Here is a 21,885-nt window from a genome sequence, read left to right on the forward strand (position 1 = left end):
GAAACAGGCCATCTACATTTCCAGGTTGTAAGCAAATCACAATATCCAGAACTCAGCGACTTCAGGATGTAGTACCGCCCCCGTCGCGGTGGATCCATTTGAGAATGGATGTCAACTGGTAGCTAACGTTACTCACTGGACCAGCCACTCCTTCATAGAACATCTGCTTGTGAATAAACATTTATTTTTCTGTAGACAACAACTTACGTTTCAGTCATGGTGTGGTGCTCAGTACCTGGATGTACAATCTACAAGCAAGCACAGTCATTTCATCAATTACCTTATCAAGAAGTTGAGCAGAGGTACGGACGTAGCTAACTTAACCTGTTGGGGATAGAGGGCAGTATTTGCATGGCCGGATAAAAAACGTACCCGATTTAATCTGGTTACTACTCCTGCCCAGTAACTAGAATATGCATATAATTGTTTGATTTGGATAGAAAACACCCTAAAGTTTCTAAAACTGTTTGAATGGTGTCTGTGAGTATAACAGAACTCATTTGGCAGGCCAAAACCTGAGAAGATTCCAAACAGGAAGCGCTCTCTCTGACTTTTTCTTGGCCTTCTTGATCATCTCTAACCAAAACAGGGGATCTCTGGCATGACGTGACATTTTCTAACGCTCCCATAGGCTCTCAGAGGGCGCCAGAACGATGGTGGCTTTGCAGGCCCTGGCTGAAAAACAGCAGCGCATTTTGTAAGTGGTCGATCTGAGGACAATGAGACTGGAGGCGCGTGCACGAGCCGACACCATGTTTACTTTCTCTCTCTTTGAACGAAAACAACGACTCCCGGTCAGAATATTATCGCTTTTTTACGAGAAAAAAAGCATAAAAATTGATTTTAAACAGCGTTTGACATGCTTTGAAGTACGGTAATGGAATATTTTTTGTCACGAAACGCGTCGGGCGCGTCACCCTTCTTTACCCTTCGGATAGTGTCTTGAACGCACGAACAAAACGCCGCTATTTGGATATAACTATGGATTATTTTGAATCAAACCAACATTTGTTATTGAAGTAGAAGTCCTGGGAGTGCATTCTGACGAAGAACAGCAAAGGTAATCAAACTTTTCTAATAGTAAATCGGAGTTTGGTGAGTACCACACTTTGTGGGTGTCAAAATAGCTAGCCTGTGATGGCTGGGCTATCTACTCAGAATATTGCAAAATGTGCTTTCACCGAAAAGCTATTTTAAAATCGGACACCGCGATTGCATAAAGGAGTTCTGTATCTATAATTCTTAAAATAATTGTTATGTTTTTTGTGAACGTTTATCGTGAGTAATTTAGTAAATTCACCGGAAGTGTTCGGTGGGAATGCTAGTCACATGCTAATGTAAAAAGCTGGTTTTTGATATAAATATGAACTTGATTGAACAAAACATGCATGTATTGTATAGCATAATGTCCTAGGATTGTCATCTGATGAAGATCATCAAAAGGTTAGTGCTGCATTTAGCTGTGGTTTGGGTTTATGTGACATTATATGCTAGCTTGAAAAATGGGTGTCTGATTATTTCTGGCTGGGTACTCTGCTGACATAATCTAATGTTTTGCTTTCGTTGTAAAGCCTTTTTGAAATCGGACAGTGTGGTTAGATTAACGAGAGTCTTGTCTTTAAAATGGTGTAAAATAGTCATATGTTTGAGAAATTGAAGTAATAGCATTTCTAAGGTATTTGAATAACGCGCCACGGGATTCAACTGGCTGTTGAGTAGGTGGGACGCAAGCGCCCAGAGAGGTTAGCGAACTAGCTAACTACCGCAGAGGCTAATATGACTGGCCTGTGTTCTAATCCCATCAACATCTGCAACGGCATCAACATCAAGCTCAGCACTAAGAGTGTAAATCACCTTTGCTAAATCTTTCCATGACTCAACATTGAGGAAATAAATATATTGGAGCTAGGCATAAATTAGCTTTGAAACTGTTGGCAGCATTCTGCCTTCTCCCTACAACTGGCTCATCAGAACTACAATCCCAAAGCTGTGTTTTAAAACGTCAATAATCATCGCTTGCGATACGGCTTTCAAAACATATGGCCCTCGTCTTTAATCAGCAAGAAAGAATCCTTCAAATTAAAATATACACTTACTGTAGCAGATCCATACAGCTATTGAGCCTCCATCCTACTAAACTGTAGTAGTTACAGATCCATACAGCTATAGAGCCTCCATCCTACTAAACTACACTGTAGCAGTAACAGATCCATACAGCTATGGAGGCCCTAATCCTACTAAACTACACTGTAGCAGTAACAGATCCATACAGCTATGGAGCCTCCATCCTACTAAACTGTAGTAGTTACAGATCCATACAACTATAGAGCCTCCATCCTACTAAACTGTAGCAGTTACAGATCCATACAGCTATAGAGCCTCCATCCTACTAAACTGTAGCAGTAACAGATCCATACAGCTATGGAGCCTCCATCCTACTAAACTACACTGTAGCAGTAACAGATCCATACAGCCATGGAGCCTCCATCCTACTAAACTACACTGTAGTAGTTACAGATCCATACAGCTATAGGAGCCTCCATCCTACTAAACTAAACTGTGGTAGTTACAGATCCATACAGCTATAGAGCATCCATCCTAAACTGTGGTAGTTACAGATATATACAGCTATAGGAGCCTCCATCCTACTAAACTAAACTGTAGTAGTTACAGATCCATACAGCTATGGAGCCTCCATCCTACTAAACTGTAGCAGTAACAGATCCATACAGCTATGGAGCCTCCATCCTACTAAACTAAACTGTAGCAGTTACAGATCCATACAGCTATCGAGCCTCCATCCTACTAAACTACACTGTAGCAGTTACAGATCCATACAGCTATGGAGCCTCCATCCTACTAAACTGTGGTAGTCACAGATCCATACAGCTATGGAGCCTCCGTCCTACTAAACTGTAGCAGTGACAGATCAATATAGCTATGGAACATGCATCCTACGAAACTGTAGCAGTAACAGATCCATACAGCTATAGAGTCTCCGTCCTACTAAACTGTAGCAGTTACAGATCCATACAGCTATAGAGCCCCCATTCTACTAAACTGTAGTAGTTACAGATCCATACAGCTATGGAGCCTCCATCCTACTAAACTGTAGCAGTTACAGATCCATACAGCCTCCATCCTACTAAACTACACTGTAGTAGTTACTAATCCATACAGCTATAGGAGCCTCCATCCTACTAAACTGTAGCAGTAACAGATCCATACAGCTATAGAGCCTCCATCCTACTAAACTACACTGTAGCAGTTACAGATCCATACAGCTATAGAGCCTCCATCCTACTAAACTACACTGTAGTAGTTACAGATCCATACAGCTATAGAGCCTAGAGGTCGACCGATTAATCGGAAGGACCGATTAATTAGGGCCGATTTCAAGTTTTCATAGCAATCTGTATTTTTGGACACTGATTTGCCGATTGTTTAAAAAAAAAAAATGTTTAGACCTTTATTTATCTAGGGAAGTCAGTTAAGAACACATTCTTATTTTCAATGACGGCCTAGGAACGGTGGGTTAACTGCCTTGTTCAGGGGCAGAACGACAGATTTTTACCTTGTCAGCTCGGGGATTCAATCTTGCAACCGTACGGTTAACTAGTCCAACGCTCTAACCACCTGCTTTACATTGCACTCCACGAGGAGCCTGCCTGTTACGTGAATGCAGTAAGAAGCCACGGTAAGTTGCCAGCTAGCATTAAACTTATCTTATAAGAAAAATCAATCATAATCACTAGTTAAACTAGTAATATCATCAACCATGTGTAGTTTTCTAGCCTGTCCTGCATATAATCGATGCGGTGCGCATTCGCGAAAAAGCACTGTCATTGCTCCAACGTGTACCTAACCATAAACATCAATGTCTTTCTTAAAATCAATACACAAGTATATATATTTTTAAACCTGCATATTTAGCTAAAAGAAATCCAGGTTAGCAGGCAATATTAACCAGGTGAAATTGTGTCAGTTCTCTTGCGTTCATTGCACGCAGAGTCAGGGTATATGCAACAGTTTGGGCCGCCTGGCTCGTTGCGAACTAATTTGCCAGAATTTTATGTAATTACGACATAACATTGAAGGTTGTGCAATGTAACAGCAATATTTAGACTTAGGGATGCCACTCGTTAGATAAAATACAGAACGGTTCCATATTTCACTGAAAGAAAAAACGTTTTGTTTTCGAGATGATAGTTTCCGGATCCGACCATATTAATGACCTAAGGCTCGTATTTCTGTGTGTTATTATATTATAATATAATGAAGTCTATGATTTGATATTTGATAGAGCAGTCTGACTGAGTGGTGGTAGGCACCAGCAGGCTCGTAAGCATTCAAACAGCACTTTCGTGCGTTTTGCCAGCAGCTCTTCGCTGTGCTTCAAGCATTGCGCTGTTTATGACTTCAAGCCTGTCAACTCCCAAGATTAGGCTGGTGTAACCAATGTGAAATGGCTAGCTAGTTAGTGGGTGCGCGCTAATAGCGTTTCAAACGTCACTCGCTCTGAGACTTGGAGTAGTTGTTCCCCTTCCTCTACATGGGTAACGCTGCTTCGAGGGTGGCTGTTGTCGATGTGTTCCTGGTTCAAGCCCAGGTAGGAGCAAGGAGAGGGACGGAAGCTATACTGTTACACTGGCAATACTAAAGTGCTTATAAGAACATCCAATAGTCAAAGGTATATGAAATACAAATCGTATAGAGAGAAATAGTCCTATAATTCCTATAATAACTACAACCAAGGAACTTAAACGTTAGCTTTCTCACATGGCACATATTGCACTTTTACTTTCTTCTCCAACACTTTGTTTTGCATTATTTAAACCAAATTGAACATGTTTCATTATTCATTTGAGGCTAAATTGATTTTATGTATTATATTAAGTTAAAATAAGTGTTCATGCAGTATTGTTGTAATTGTCATTATTACAAATACATTTTTAAATTAAATAAAAAAATATATATATATTTTTTTAAATATTCTTTTTTATTTTATTTTTTAAAATCGGCCCATTAACCGGTATCGTCTTTGTTTGGTCCTCCAATAATCGGTATCGGTGTAAAGCTACTACATGTGCTATAAACTAAGTGTAAATTGACATGAATATTGTACCTGTAACCCCCACCCCCCCCCAAAAAAGACAAAGCAAATACATTTTTTTTAAAGAAATGGGCGGGTTTGTGAATTTGTGGATATAGAAGCTTGTGACGACCCAGTCACTATCTTTAACTACACTTCCTGGTCTGTTACAGTAGGCCTAGGTTAGGAATAGGTCAAACTGTGAAAGTAGCCAAGTTTGTGAGAGAGACCTCAACTATATTGTCAGGTAAACTTTGTGAATTGTCGGTTTAACTTGAACTAATAATCCCTATATTGGTCTTGTTCGGTCGAAAGAACACGAAGTCCCATGTTTTTTCCTGTACTTTATGAGTCACTATTTTGGGGGAAAGCATTGAACAGTCATTAGACAAGTCTGGACAGTTTCATGCCGTTTCATTTCTCACTCTCTCAACCTGCCATTGTAGAGAACAAACTGTCCTTTCACTTTGTTTTTGTAGGAAGTGTGATTTAACCCTAAAAACAATTAACCCTAAAAACACGATAAAGCTACGACTGGCAGTGACGTTTTCGCTGCAGGTTAGTAGAATTAAGGCAGCAGGTTAGGAGAATTAGATTATGGTTAGGAAAAGCATTAGGGAAAACGCTCTCCTAACCTTAAACGAAAAGTCCCTTCCGGTCGTAGCTGTATCGAAGTAGCGTGTTTTTTGGGAGCCCCTTGTCAAACCCTTGTCAAACTGTAACTATTTGGTTAAGGCTTATAGGAAGTTAAGGAAAACCTCTATATTCTACCACAGGTATTTTCTGCTGCGATAATAAAAGTTAGCTACTATGTACAGACGCTTCATAAGACCTACCATAGTTAGGCCTAACATCCCCCAGTGAAATCCTTCAGACCATCAGGTGATTCCAATAAAGAAACGTCGGCTTGGAAAGTCAATCACAGCAAAAAACGGTGCAACTGCGACATAAAGTTGTGTCCAAAGCAGACTGCCAGTCCAAACATCGGTCAACATTACAACTGTCAGCAAAGTTAACATAACAAGCCAAAGTTAGAACTTTATTCTTTACCTGTACGATAGTGAGAGAAGATGCCGTGACTATCCCACACACGAAAGAACTGGCGTATAAGCCCATTTCAAGGAGAAGCAGCCACGGTATCACCATAATGTCCAAGTCCTCTCTCCGCTGTCTACCGGAGCGCGTGACAGCCAGCAGTGTTATCACGTTGACGCGACGACGTCACAGCACCGATTCGTCTTGTTGTGGCACAGCTGCGGTCCCCGACGTAGCGTTTTTCCGTCCCTTCTCCCACGCCGCACACCTCTTCCCCTCGTGCTTCTCTGCCTGCGCGCTGTTGCCGTAACTTCCGGTGCACAGACAGCTTCTCCAACTCTCGTTTGTGGGAAAACTCATTAAATGCTATCAAAACCATAGAAAGTCTCGGACCGTTGGCAAAACTCCCCAATGGCAACCTGAACAGTAGCTGATAACCTCTTTTACCAACAAAAGTCGCTGGAGGGGTCTGAAAACTCGCCAAATATACAACACTGACTGACACGGCGTAGCGGGGACGCGCTCCGACCGTTTATACCCGCGTTCTGAAACGCACTCGGAAGCGCGCATTCGATACAGTTGACACTTTTCTACTACAAACTAAAATATTATCTGGAGCAAATATTTTTGACCTGCCCTGTCCTGGTGTGAATCATTTCAATATTGTGGTGGTTGCTGTATTTCTACAGAGCTAGAGAGAGCATCAGCCTGGTATACCACCTAGTGAATCATTTCAATATTGTGGTATTTGCTGTATTTCTACAGAGCTAGAGAGAGCATCAGCTTGGTATACCACCTAGTGAATCATTTCAATATTGTGGTGGTTGCTGTATTTCTACAGAGCTAGAGAGAGCATCAGCCTGGAATACCACCTACAGTAGCAGCCAATGTCTGGTGTTCAATGTAGGACTACATTCCATGAGACTTTGGGGAAAAATCATGCAGGGCTTGACATTAACCTGTTTATCCACTTCTGCTTCAGACCAGGAGGTGACTGAACATGGTGTTGTGTTGTTTGATACAAGACACTTTACAAAATAAAATGCATTATTATTCCCATACCATTATTCCAGAGAACCAGACCAATGATGCTACCCTCTGCCTATTGGCTACTTGGCTTATTCAAGCCTGTCTCAAAATACAACACTGCCCCTTTAAGACAAAAGAAAAATAGCTTTACCTGACTGGCTTTTACCAGATGTCTAGAAATGTATACATTTTGTGCCCTTGTAGGAAGCAACCACTCCCCTATTGCTAACTACAAATGATCTTTAACTGGGCTAATAACTCACTAACTAGCAAAGGACATGAACAAAATGTGAACACGTGACTACTGTACATACAGCTCCTGTCTTCCAGATGATGGCAAAACTCCAGTCGAACCACGTTATTTCTGCCTCATGTACAAATGAATGTTGCTACTCCTATGAACAGAGAAAGTGAAATATTCCTCGATATTACAAAAGACCCAGGCCGCTAATAATAACAACAACGACTTAGTCATTACTGCTGCATTGCTTGTTGTAGCGCTGAGTGTAAAGAGAAAGATCATGCATTTTATGGCTTATAAAAGTGTTGAATACAAAGAGTTTGACAGTAAGAACTTTAACATGAAGTCACTCGTAAAAACAGCAGCTCTTTGCTGTATTCGTTGACAGTCTCTCTCTAGTCATGGATTGAAACATCTTGAAATCTCACAGTATCATCTTTGCTGTATTCGTTGACAGTCTCTCTCTAGTCGTGGATTTAAACATCTTGAAATCTCACAGTATCATCTTTGCTGTATTCGTTGACAGTCTCTCTCTAGTCGTGGATTTAAACGTCTTGAAATCTCAATGTATCATCTTTGCTGTATTCGTTGACAGTCTCTCTCTAGCCGTGGATTGAAACATCTTGAAATCTCACAGTATCATCTTTGCTATAGCTTTCTTTTATGTCGTGCTACGTTACCGCAGACACCGCCATCTGAGCCATACGATTAGCCAGCGGTACCAAAAGTGGATTTGATTTGCTCTCTGGGCCCGCCTAGAAGGCCAGAGTTTGTGCCTTCAGAAACATAAAACGGTTCAAAATGGCAAAAGTTCGCCAACCCAGAGCCCAAGGCAGGTGAATCGGGTGCACCTTCTGGCAACAGCCCTAGACAAATAAAACACAAATATGAACAGAATACTTTTGCCATTGGTTTTTTTTATAGACATTTTTTGGCGATGGACTGGGAATGCCTTGGAGGTCGAACAGTTGAATGAAATCGACCGGTTGGTTGGTGACCACCGCTCTAGAAAGTTGAGTGAAGTTTAATCTGCCGTTTCTCTCTGTGGGCTGATATCTCTGCAAGGCAGTCTCAGTGAGCTGCTCGACAGTCTCGGGGCTACTGCGGGCACAGAGGGAATATTGGTCGCGGGTTGAGCTGCTTTAAAACAACCTGTCATCGGAGTAGGCCTAGATTCAATCAGATCAAGCATTAACCAGGAATAGCAGACACCTGCATAGCGGATGTTTTGGCGGTGTTGGGGTGGAACTGCATTGGAAGCTGTCAAATTGGTGAGCAGTTGCTCTTGCAATCGTTGTCACAAAGCTGCACCTGCCTCACTCATTTTAGAAGTTCAAAACTAGAACTTCTCATGCTCAAATTGAAAAAAAATCCTTAAAGTAAATAATGAGGATTTCTATCAGCCTAATGGAGGTGTAGATCACATCTGACATTCCCGTGTTAGAACTGGTAAACAAGGCTGCATTCCAGTGTTAGAACTGGTAAACAAGGCTGCATTCCAGTGTTAGAACTGGTAAACAAGGCTGCATTCCAGTATTAGAACTGGTAAACAAGGCTGCATTCCAGTGTTAGAACTGGTAAACAAGGCTGCATTCCAGTGTTAGAACTGGTAAACAAGGCTGCATTCCAGTGTTAGAACTGGTAAACAAGGCTGCATTCCAGTGTTAGAACTGGTAAACAAGGCTGCATTCCAGTGTTAGAACTGGTAAACAAGGCTGCATTCCAGTGTTAGAACTGGTAAACAAGGCTGCATTCCAGTATTAGAACTGGTAAACAAGGCTGCATTCCAGTGTTAGAACTGGTAAACAAGGCTGCATTCCAGTGTTAGAACTGGTAAAACAAGGCTGCATTCCAGTATTAGAACTGGTAAACAAGGCTGCATTCCAGTGTTAGAACTGGTAAACAAGGCTGCATTCCAGTGTTAGAACTGGTAAACAAGGCTGCATTCCAGTGTTAGAACTGGTAAACAAGGCTGCATTCCAGTGTTAGAACTGGTAAACAAGGCTGCATTCCAGTGTTAGAACTGGTAAACAAGGCTGCATTCCAGTGTTAGAACTGGTAAACAAGGCTGCATTCCAGCTAACAATTCTAGGGAGAGAGAACGTTTCTGTATTGTTACTCGTAATGTTTGTGTGTCCAGTTTTCCATTAGTTAGGGGAACATTCTATGTATGTTAGCAAAAACCTCCTGAGAACCAATTTAGCATGTTTTGGCGTTAGAGTTAAGGCACCGGCATTACTTCGCCCTAGCCCGAACCAAACAACTGTGTTACAATACTCCCTTAAAAAAAAAACATTAGCTTGAACAATGAAAAAAAAAGGGAGAAAGCAGCAATATTAGGAACACCCAAACAAGGAAGAGACGTGCAGGATAATACAATAGTGTACATAGAGAGACTCTTGACGGGCGAGAAAATGGAAGTTGTGGGTATCGATCTACTAGATTTGCAAGACATACAATTGGCGACATATAGAGGCGGATGTAGGGGCGCACGGCAGAGAGAACGCTGGTGGAATGTTTCATGAGAGTTCTTTTTGGTCCAAACTGCTGCAGAAGACCCTCAATTTATCACCGCCAGCTGTCCTGCCAAGTCCATGTTGTCCTGGGAGATGCAGCTTTCCCCCTACATGAGAAACTCATAGCCCTTATCCAGGTATGTTGATAATATCATTTTTTATTTCACTAGGCAAGTCAGTTAAGAACAAATTCTTATTTTCAATGAAGGCCTAGGAACAGTGGGTTAAACTGCCTTGTTCAGGGGTAGAACGATAGATTTTTACCTTGTCAGCTCAGGGATTTTATCTTGCAACCATCCAGTTACTAGTCCAACGCTCTAACCGCTAGGCTACCTGCCGCCACAGAATGTTGGAATCAATTTAGCTTCTTCTTTTTCTAATTTACCTTTTTGCTGCATACATGTGTGCACTTCTATATGATAAATTACATTTTTTATCAAGGCTTTTGGAATATGGGAAAACGTTGTGTTGATTTTTGTTGTTGACCAAATAGGCTATATTTCTATCTGACAAATATTCTCTTGTTACCTCTCATTCATAGGTGTCCATCTCAATGAATCTAGGCGTAGCTACAACTACCACCACTCTCGACGGAGAGTCATAGAGAATGCATTTTGGCATCATGGGCGGCAAGGAGGATGAGGATTCTTGTTCGGCCAATCAAGTGTACAGTAGTGGTGCTGAGTGTGCTGCAGCATCCCCTGATAAATCAGAATAATACATTTTTATTTAAATCCTTTTTAAATTAGATTTTTTTTTTACAAATTGTTTCTTCTCACAAAAGTAGTGCACGTGACCTTTACTACTCTCCCTTTACAGTAGTCTCCCCCCCCCCCCCCCAGAAGGATGTGGCCCACCACAACTACCTGTCCTCCATGGAAGGCATGTGGCCCACCACAACTACCTGTCCTCCATCAAAGGCATGTGGCCCACCACAACTACCTGTCCTCCATGAAAGGCATGTGGCCCACCACAACTACCTGTCCTCCATGGAAGGCATGTGGCCCACCACAACTACCTGTCCTCCATGGAAGGCATGTGGTCCACCACAACTACCTGTCCTCCATGAAAGGCATGTGGCCCACCACAACTACCTGTCCTCCATGGAAGGCATGTGGCCCACCACAACTACCTGTCCTCCATGGAAGAAGCTCATGGTCAGTAAAGTACAACAACCCAAGGCCAGCCGATCATGCAGAACAGGCCTTTGTTTGGACTGCTCAAACACAACCCTTGATGCGCACTGTGAACCAAAGTACTTTGTACTAAAATGTCATTTTAATCTTGTTAATAAAATAGAATTTGATTCTATGATGTCTTGTGTGCAGTAATTTAGATTAGATTGAACTAAACCACACAAGTAGAAGAAAGCCTGTAGGGTCTTTGACACACAGCCCCTTCTGTACGTAGTCGGCACATGATGTTCAAGTAGAATGAAACACCTTGCATTGAGAAGAAGAGACAGAGATGTACAGATATCTAAACAACACTTGCCAATTAAATATAATTAAAGTGTCAAGAGTGCAGATACAAATATTTTTTTACAATAGTGTCTGGTTAGAACAGATGTGTGAACAACAGAAGTGTCGATGGAATAAAATTAATGTGTCTGACTCCTGAGATATCTCAACAACAACAGAACAAGTTGTTCATTTTACTGTGGTCCCAGTCGTTCCTTCCATGTCCTCTTCTTCAAGTCATGCAGCTTGTGATCAAATTCCTCATGGCGTTTTGGCGATAGTTCATTCATGAAATCAGCTATAGGAACCAGGGACCTGTAGAGAGGATGAGAAGAGAATGTTATTTAACTAGGCTAGTAAGTTAAGAACAAATTCTTATTTACAATGACGGCCTACCCCGGCCAAACTCTGACGATGCTGGGCCGATTGTGCACTGCCCTGTGGGACTCCCAATCGTAGTCGGATGTGATACAGCCTGGATCCGAACCAGGGTCTGTAGTGACGCCTCTTGTACTGAGATGCAGTGCCTTAGACCTCTGCGCCACTCGGTAGCCCATATTAGGATTGTCTGTGGATAGCAGTTTACATGGTGAGGAGGGAAGGAGATCAGAGTGAAGGAGGAGAGTCTGAAATAATTTATCTCTGCGACAAGCTGGTGGCTTAGTACATGACGTTCTCCAGATATTGAGATCTTTCTACACTCATTTGCGAGTGACGGTGTCAATGGCTGAGTCAGCTACTACTGTTGCTCTGTGGCATGAATTGGCCTTTTTCATGCTGGTCTTTATATAATGCATAGCTAGAATGGTAGAGGTCCAAGTACTACTGTACCTCCTCGGACAAGCGATGCTTGTTCTATAGTTGTCTAATAGAACATTCATAAATTATATTCTGGCAACATAGCAACCATGTTCTGTGTATGTTTGGGCGTGACGTTGATGGAATATTTTCCCAACCCTCAGAAAACTGGACGCATGAATGTTCTTGCAATGTCCCGTGAAATGTGTCTAGAATATTAATATTTTATAATTAAAAATTAAAAATGCAATTGTTTTTTGTATTTTTTGGGGTGGTACACTATCCATTGTTAAAGGTACACTATCCATTGTTAAAGGTACATTATCCATTGTTAAAGGTACATTATCATTGTTAAAGGTACATTATCCATTGTTAAAGAAGGTGCACTATCCATTGTTAAAGGTACATTATCCATTGTTAAAGGTACATTATCATTGTTAAAGGTATATTATCCATTGTTAAAGGTACATTATCTATTGTTAAAGAAGGTACACTATCCATTGTTAAAGGTACACTATCCATTGTTAAAGGTACATTATCCATTGTTAAAGGTACATTATCTATTGTTAAAGAAGGTGCACTATCCATTGTTAAAGGTACATTATCCATTGTTAAAGGTACATTATCTATTGTTAAAGAAGGTACACTATCCATTATTAAATGTACATTATCCATTGTTAAAAGGTACACTATCCATTGTTAACCTCTCTTGGGTATGTGGGACGAAATTCTCCCACCTAGTCAACAGCCAGTTGAATCGAGTGGCGCGAAATTCAAAAACGTTAAAATGCTATAACTTCAATTTCTGAAACATATGACTATTTTACAACATTTTAAAGACAAGACTCTCGTTAATCTAACCACGTTGTCCGATTTCAAAAAGGCTTTACAACGAAAGCAAAACATTAGATTATGTCAGGAGAGTACCCAGCCAGAAATAATCCCACACCCATTTTTCAAGCTAAATGCAGCACTAACCTTTGATGATCTACATCAGATGACACTCCTAGGACATTATATTATACAATATATGCATGTTTTGTTCAATGAAGTTCATATTTATATCAAAAACCAGCTTTTAACATTAGCATGTGACGTTCAGAACTAGCATACCCACCGAAAACTTCCGGTGAATTTACTAAATTACTCACGATAAACGTTCACAAAAAACATAACAATTATTTTAAGAATTATAGATACAGAACTCCTTTATGCAATCGCTATGTCCAATTTTAAAATAGCTTTTCGTGAAAGCACATTTTGCAATATTCTGAGTAGATAGCCCGGCCATCACAGGCTAGCTATTTTGACACCCACCAAGTGTGGTACTCACCAAACTCAGAATTACTATTAGAAAAATATGCTTACCTTTGCTGTTCTTCGTCAGAATGCACTCCCAGGACTTCTGCTTCAATAACAAATGTTGTTTTGGTTCCAAATAATCCATAGTTATATCCAAATAGCGGCGTTTTGTTTGTGCGTTCAAGACACTATCCGAAGGGTAAAGAAGGGTGACGCGCCTGACGCGTTTCGTGACAAAAAAATTAAAAATATTCCATTACCGTACTTCGAAGCATGTCAAACGCTGTTTAAAATCAATTTTTATGCGATTTTTCGCGTAAAAAAGCGCTAATATTCCGACCGGGAAACCCTGTTTTCGTTCAAAGACGAAAAAATAAAAACATGGTGTCGGCTCGTGCGCACGCCCCAGTCTCATTGTTCTCAGATCGACCACTATCCAAATGCGCTACTGTTTTTCAGCAATGGGCTGCAGAGTCATCATTCACCGTTCTGGCGCCTTCTGAGAGCCTATGGGAGCGTTAGAAAATGTCACGTTATGCCAGAGATCCCCTGTTTTGGTTAGAGATGATCAAGAAGGCCAAGAAATAGTCAGAGTGAGCGCTTCCTGTTTGGAATCTTCTCAGGTTTTAGCCTGCCAAATGAGTTCTGTTATACTCACAGACACCATTCAAACAGTTTTAGAAACTTTAGGGTGTTTTCTATCCAAATCAAACAATTATATGCATATTCTAGTTACTGGGCAGGAGTAGTAACCAGATTAAATCGGGTACGTTTTTTATCCGGCCGTGCAAATACTGCCCCCTATCCCCAACAGGTTTAAAGGTACTGTCACGAGAATTTTGCTATCTCAATGGTTGAACTCAACTATCACTCAAGCTTTGACCAATTCCCAGAGGTTGTAAGGCTCTGGTTAATGAAGAATTAGACCCAGGTCCCAGGTTCTGCAATAGATCAATACTTTATTCAGAGAGCGCTCTGTCTTCAGAATGAGAACACAATATTTTTATAGCACACACACACACACACACACACACACACACACACACACACACACACACACACACACACACACACACACACACACCACACACACACACACACACACATACATACACACACACACACACACACACACACACACAAATGAACTCATATCAGTAGAAATTCCACCTCTCTTTAGGTGGGCTGTATTTTTCCAAAGTTCACATACATTGTTTATCACCCTTCTGCAACATGTTTCATAATCTTCTGCAAGCCTAGCCGTTTCTAACAGTTTTTCTCTTCCCTAGGGTGGGGAGGCCTCTTTCCAGTTATTAGTTTCACCGTTATCACAAGTCGACAGTTCAGTTGTCCTTGAATGTCTCAACTACACCCAGCTCAAATTGCGAAATAGTAACACAATGGCCTAGTCACACACATTATTGGATTATGACTCTTTACACATTTCATACAATTATATGGTTTCAGGGTGGAATACTTTAGTCATTATCTTAAACATACAAATTATTCTATCAATCCACCCTTTGACTAAATATTACATCTTGATACAACATTTGTTTATTAAAAAATCACATCATCCCACCCATAAATGTATGTACAACGTCTATTTCACCTCACCTGGGTATAGTTCTATTTCTACTTCCAGTTATAACTCTTTCTTTTGAGATTTTCACTATAACCTTCACACGTTAGAACTAAGAAAAGTTTTATCTAATTGTGGGTCATCAGGGTCGAATTGGTCAGCATCTTTCACTATTCCAGGAGGCATGTAGCGTTCATCCCACTGGTTGAGTCAGGTATGGGCCCATACCTCACCATCTGCTGGGTCACAGCATTCTCCAATGCCTTGCTCACCAACCCTCGGACACAGGAAATAAGACAACAACCACATAATACAAGCATACCCATACAAACAATAGCAGCCCCCAAGATGGTAGCTACTATGGTTTTCCATTTGCCAAACATTTCATCAAACCACCCTGTCACAGATGTATTAACCCCTGAGTTCTCAGCCCATTCTTCACTTAGAGCGGTCAACCCAGCCAATGCCTTTGTGACGCTTCCATCTGGTACTGTGTTATTTGGAATGAAAGTACAGCAATGATTCCCTATCATTCTACATACCCTGCTCTTTTCAGCCAATAACATATCGAGAGCTAACCTATTCTACCAAGTCATGAGGGAGGTGGCGGACAGCTGAGTCGAAAGTCCCCTTACTGCATCCCTAGTCTGATTAACAAATATTAGTACTATGATGCAGCTTAGGGTCCCCCATATTCCCAAAAACCACCAACCCCTTCCTGCCTGTAGCCTATCTGCCAGGAACCACAAGTCGACAGTTCAGTTGTCCTTGAATGTCTCAACTATACGCAGCTCATATTGCGAAATAGTAACACAATGGCCTAGTCACACACATTATTGGATTATGACTCTTAACACATTTCATACAATTATATGGTTTCAGGGTGGAATACTTTAGTCATGAACCTAAACATACAAATTCTTCTATCAGGTACATTATCCATTTCAAATGATACGTTTATAAAACATGTATCCCTTCCCAACCTCCCACCCTGATTTTGTATGTTTGCCCACTGATAAAGAAATGATCAGTCCAGAAAAACGCATGTCAAAAATGTTATAAAATGATTTGCATTTTAATGAGGGAAATAAGTATTTGACCCCTCTGCAAAACATGACTTAGTACTTGGTGGCAAAACCCTTCTTGGCAATCACAGAGGTCAGACGTTTCTTGTAGTTGGCCACCAGGTTTGCACACATCTCAGGAGGGATTTTGTCCCACTCCTCTTTGCAGATCTTCTCCAAGTCATTAAGGTTTCGAGGCTGACGTTTGGCAACTCGAACCTTCAGCTCCCTCCACAGATTTTCTATGGGATTAAGGTCTGGAGACTGGCTAGGCCACTCCAGGACCTTAATGTGCTTCTTCTTGAGCCACTCCTTTGTTGCCTTGGCCGTGTGTTTTGGGTCATTGTCATGCTGGAATACCCCTCCACGACCCATTTTCAATGCCCTGGCTGAGGGAAGGAGGTTCTCACCCAAGATTTGACGGTACATGGCCCCGTCCATCGTCCCTTTGATGCGGTAAAGTTGTCCTGTCCCCTTAGCAGAAAAACACCCCCAAAGCATCATGTTTCCACCTCCATGTTAGACGGTGGGGATGGCGTTCTTGGGGTCATAGGCAGCATTCCTCCTCCTCCAAACACGGTGAGTTCAGTTGATGTCAAAGAGCTCCATTTTGGTCTCATCTGACCACAACACTTTCACCCAGTTGTCCTCTGAATCATTCAGATGTTCATTGGTAAACTTCAGACGGGCATGTATATGTGCTTTCTTGAGCAGGGGGACCTTGCGGGCGCTGCAGGATTTCAGTCCTTCACGGCGTAGTGTGTTACCAATTGTTTTCTTGGTGACTATGGTCCCAGCTGCCTTGAGATCATTGACAAGATCCTCCCGTGTAGTTCTGGGCTGATTCCTCACCGTTTTCATGATCATTGCAACTCCACGAGGTGAGATCTTGCATGGAGCCCCAGGCCGAGGGAGATTGACAGTTCTTTTGTGTTTCTTCCATTTGCGAATAATCGCACCAACTGTTGTCACCTCTACAATCTTGTCCCTGACATCCTTGGAGAGCTCTGTGGTCTTGGCCATGGTGGAGAGTTTGGAATCTGATTGATTGATTGCTTCTGTGGACAGGTGTCTTTTATACAGGTAACAAGCTGAGATTAGGAGCACTCCCTTTAAGACACCTGGGAGCCAGAAATCTTTCTGATTGAGAGGGGGTCAAATACTTATTTCCCTCATTAAAATGCAAATCAATTTATAACATTTTTAGCATGCGTTTTTCAGGATTTTTTTGTTGTTGTTATTCTGTCTCTCACTGTTCAAATAAACCTACCATTACAATTATAGACTGATCATTTCTTTGTCGGTGGGCAAACGTACAAAATCAGCAGGGGATCAAATACTTTTTTCCCTCACTGTATGTTGGAGAGACTTGGTTGAGTGTGGATTGTAGTTGATCTTATCAGATTTGTCCTGCATGTCTAGAATGGACATATTCTGAGAACTTCGCATACCTACAAAAACTGGACACGAATGTTCTTGCAACGTTCCAATGAAACGTGTCCAGAACATTCTTATTTAATAGTCTGAGAACCACTTTCTGGGTAAGTTTTGTTTGACATTAAGAGAATAGTCTCTTGGAAACATTACTTGCACATCACTAGAACATTCATATGAAAATGTTAGATAATGACCTAATGAGACTCTTAAGGGAACTTTTTTTTTTAAGTTGTGGGAACATTTGTTGTTAGTACAGTGTAGACATTGTTAATGTTGTAAATGCCTATTGTAGCTGGGAACGGCAGATTTCTTTAATGGAATATCTACATAGGCGTACAGAGGCCCATTATCAGCAACCATCACTCCTGTGTTCCAATGGCACGTTGTGTTAGCTAATCCAAGTTTATCATTTTAAAAGGCTAGTTGATCATTAGAAAACCCTTTTGCAATTATGTTAGCACAGCTGAAAACTGTTGTTCTGATTAAAGAAGCAATAAAATTGGCCTTCTTTAGACTAGTTGAGTATCTGGAGCATCAGCATTTCTGGGTTCGATTACAGGCTCAAAATGGCCAGAAACAAAGACCTTTCTTCTGAAACTCATCAGTCTATTCTTGTTCTGAGAAATGAAGGCTATTCCATGCGAGAAATTACCAAGAAACTGAAGATCTCGTACAACACTGTGTACTACTCCCTTCACAGAACAGCGCAAACTGGCTCTAACCAGAATAGAAAGAGGAGTGGGAGGCCCCGGTGCACAACTGAGCAAGAGGACAAGTACATTACAGTGTCTAGTTTGAGAAACAGACGCCTCACAAGTCCTCAAATGGCTTCATTAAATAGTACCTGCAAAAACCAGTCTCAATGTCAACAGTGAAGAGGGGACTCCGGGATGCTGGCCTTCTAGGCAGAGTTGCAAAGAAAAAGCCATATCTCAGACTGGCCAATAAAATTAAAATATTAAGATGGTCAAAAGAACAGACACTGGACAGAGGAACTCTGCCTAGAAGGACAGCATCCTGGAGTCGCCTCTTCACTGTTGACGTTGATCTGATCACACTCTTACCAAGAGGACCTTACTGACCCCAATAGTACTGCTAAACTCACAGGGGTCTGGTAAAAGAGAGAGAGTGAGGGAAAGAGAGGGAGTGATGGATAGAGATTGAGGGAGATTCTCCCAATAGACCTCAGACATTCTCATCCAATAGGTTTTGGAGATGAAGCGAGAGGACGCAACGAGAATGCAATTGAGATTCACCCTGAGAGGGAGAGGTAGAGAGGAGGGTTAGATAGAGGAAGAGAGAGAGAGAGGAAGGTTAGATAGAGAGGGAGAGAGTGAGAGAGAGAAAGGGAGAGAGCGAGTAATGGAGAGAGAGAAGAGTAATGGAGAGAGAGAAGGGTAATGGAGAGAGAGAAGAGTAATGGAGAGAGAGAAGCGTAATGGAGAGAGAGAAGAGTAATGGAGAGAGAAGGGTAATGGAGAGAGAGAAGAGTAATGGAGAGAGAGAAGAGTAATGGAGAGAAGAGTAATGGAGAGAGGAGTAATGGAGAGAAGAGTAATGGAGAGAGAAGGGTAATGGAGAGAGAGAAGAGTAATGGAGAGAGAGAAGCGTAATGGAGAGAGAGAAGAGTAATGGAGAGAGAAGGGTAATGGAGAGAGAGAAGTGTAATGGAGAGAGAAGAGTAATGGAGAGAGAGAAGAGTAATGGAGAGAGAAGGGTAATGGAGAGAAGAGTAATGGAGAGAAGAGTAATGGAGAGAGAAGGGTAATGGAGAGAGAAGGGTAATGGAGAGAAGAGTAATGGAGAGAGAAGGGTAATGGAGAGAGAAGAGTAATGGAGAGAAGAGTAATGGAGAGAAGAGTAATGGAGAGAGGAGTAATGGAGAGAAGAGTAATGGAGAGAGAAGGGTAATGGAGAGAGAAGGGTAATGGAGAGAGAGAAGAGTAATGGAGAGAGAGAAGCGTAATGGAGAGAGAGAAGAGTAATGGAGAGAGAAGGGTAACGGAGAGAGAAGGGTAATGGAGAGAAGAGTAATGGAGAGAGAAGAGTAATGGAGAGAAGAGTAATGGAGAGAGAAGGGTAATGGAGAGAGAAGGGTAATGGAGAGATAGTAATGGAGAGAGAAGGGTAATGTAGAGAGAAGGGTAATGGAGAGAGAAGAGTAATGGAGAGAGAAGAGTAATGGAGAGAAGAGTAATGGAGAGAGAGAAGGGTAATGGAGAGAGAAGGGTAATGGAGAGAGAGAAGAGTAATGGAGAGAGAAGAGTAATGGAGAGAAGAGTAATGGAGAGAGAAGGGTAATGGAGAGAGAGAAGAGTAATGGAGAGAGAGAAGAGTAATGGAGAGAGAAGAGTAATGGAGAGAGAAGAGTAATGGAGAGAGAAGGGTAATGGAGAGAGAAGGGTAATGGAGAGAGAGAAGAGTAATGGAGAGAGAAGAGTAATGGAGAGAGAAGGGTAATGGAGAGAGAAGAGTAATGGAGAGAGAAGGGTAATGGAGAGAGAAGGGTAATGGAGAGAGAAGGGTAATGGAGAGAGAAGGGTAATTAAGAGAGAAGGGTAATGGAGAGAGAAGGGTAATGGAGAGAGAAGAGTAATGAGAGGGAAGGGTAATGGAGAGAGAAGAGTAATGGAGAGAGAGAAGAGTAATGGAGAGAGAAGGGTAATGGAGAGAAGGGTAACGGAGAGAGAAGAGTAATGAGAGGGAAGGGTAATGGAGAGAGAAGAGTAATGGAGAGAGAAGGGTAATGGAGAGAGAAGAGTAATGGAGAGAGAAAAGAGTAATGGAGAGAGAGAAGGGTAATGGAGAGAGAAGGGTAATGGAGAGAGAGAAGAGTAATGGAGAGAGAAGAGTAATGGAGAGAGAGAAGAGTAATGGAGAGAGAGAAGAGTAATGGAGAGAGAGAAGAGTAATAGAGAGAGAAGAGTAATGGAGAGAAGAGTAACGGAGAGAGAAGGGTAATGGAAAGAGAAGAGTAATGGAGAGAGAAGAGTAATGGAAAGAGAAGAGTAATGGAGAGAGAGAAGAGTAATGGAGAGAGAGAAGAGTAATGGAGAGAGAAGGGTAATGGAGAGAGAGAAGGGTAATGGAGAGAGAAGGGTAATGGAAAGAGAAGGGTAATGGAGAGAGAAGGGTAATGGAAAGAGAAGAGTAATGGAGAGAGAAGGGTAATGGAGAGAGAGAAGAGTAATGGAGAGAGAAGAGTAATGGAGAGAGAGAAGAGTAATGGAGAGAGAGAAGGGTAATGGAGAGAGAAGGGTAATGGAAAGAGAAGGGTAATGGAGAGAGAAGGGTAATGGAAAGAGAAGAGTAATGGAGAGAGAGAAGGGTAATGGAGAGAGAAGGGTAATGGAAAGAGAAGAGTAATGGAGATAGAAGAGTAATGGAGAGAGAAGAGTAATGGAGAGAGAAGGGTAATGGAGAGAGAGAAGGGTAATGGAGAGAGAAGGGTAATGGAAAGAGAAGAGTAATGGAGAGAGAGAAGAGTAATGGAGAGAGAAGGGTAATGGAGAGAGAGAAGGGTAATGGAGAGAGAAGGGTAATGGAAAGAGAAGGGTAATGGAGAGAGAAGGGTAATGGAAAGAGAAGAGTAATGGAGAGAGAAGAGTAATGGAGAGAGAGAAGAGTAATGGAGAGAGAGAAGGGTAATGGAGAGAGAAGAGTAATGGAGAGAGAAGGGTAATGGAGAGAGAGAAGGGTAATGGAGAGAGAAGGGTAATGGAAAGAGAAGAGTAATGGAGAGAGAAGAGTAATGGAGAGAGAGAAGAGTAATGGAGAGAGAAAGGTAATGGAGAGAGAAGGGTAACGGAGAGAGAGAAGAGTAATGGAGAGAAGGGTAATGGAGAGAAGAGTAATGGAGAGAGAGAAGAGTAATGAGAGAGAGAAGGGTAATGGAGAGAGAGAAGAGTAATGGAGAGAGAAGGGTAATGGAGAGAGAAGAGTAATGGAGAGAGAGAAGAGTAATGAGAGAGAGAAGGGTAATGGAAAGAGAAGAGTAATGGAGAGAGAAGAGTAATGGAGAGAGAGAAGAGTAATGAGAGAGAGAAGGGTAATGGAGAGAAGAGTAATGGAGAGAGAGAAGAGTAATGGAGAGAGAAGGGTAATGGAGAGAAGGGTAATGGAGAGAGAGAAGAGTAATGAGAGAGAGAAGGGTAATGGAGAGAAGAGTAATGGAGAGAGAGAAGAGTAATGAGAGAGAAGGGTAATGGAGAGAAGAGTAATGAGAGGGAAGGGTAATGGAGAGAGAAGAGTAATGGAGAGAAGAGTAATGGAGAGAGAGAAGAGTAATGAGAGAGAAGGGTAATGGAGAGAGAAGGGTAATGGTAGGTT

The 21,885-nt window shown here is 41.7% G+C and overlaps 1 protein-coding gene across 4 annotated transcripts in view; it reads right to left on the minus strand.

Annotated features, from left to right (window-relative positions):
- The window catches only part of LOC115194712 (transmembrane protein 179B), a 36,785-nt gene extending 30,252 nt beyond the window's left edge, over positions 1 to 6,533 (minus strand). For 2 of the 4 annotated variants that reach the window (XR_003878460.1, XM_029754613.1), the window contains exon 1: positions 6,143 to 6,517. Coding sequence is in view for 2 of the 4 variants with exons in the window: in XM_029754613.1 (XP_029610473.1) it covers positions 6,143 to 6,238 (96 nt within the window). In the remaining 2 variants the exon portion in view is untranslated. Of the gene's footprint in view, positions 1 to 6,142 lie in introns of all 4 variants that reach the window. The other 2 variants (XR_003878461.1, XM_029754614.1) reach the window with 2 other exon arrangements.
- Positions 6,534 to 21,885: the final 15,352 nt, after the last annotated feature.

Source organism: Salmo trutta, chromosome 5 (assembly GCF_901001165.1).
Source record: "Salmo trutta chromosome 5, fSalTru1.1, whole genome shotgun sequence".
Classification (NCBI taxonomy): Eukaryota; Metazoa; Chordata; class Actinopteri; order Salmoniformes; family Salmonidae; genus Salmo; species Salmo trutta.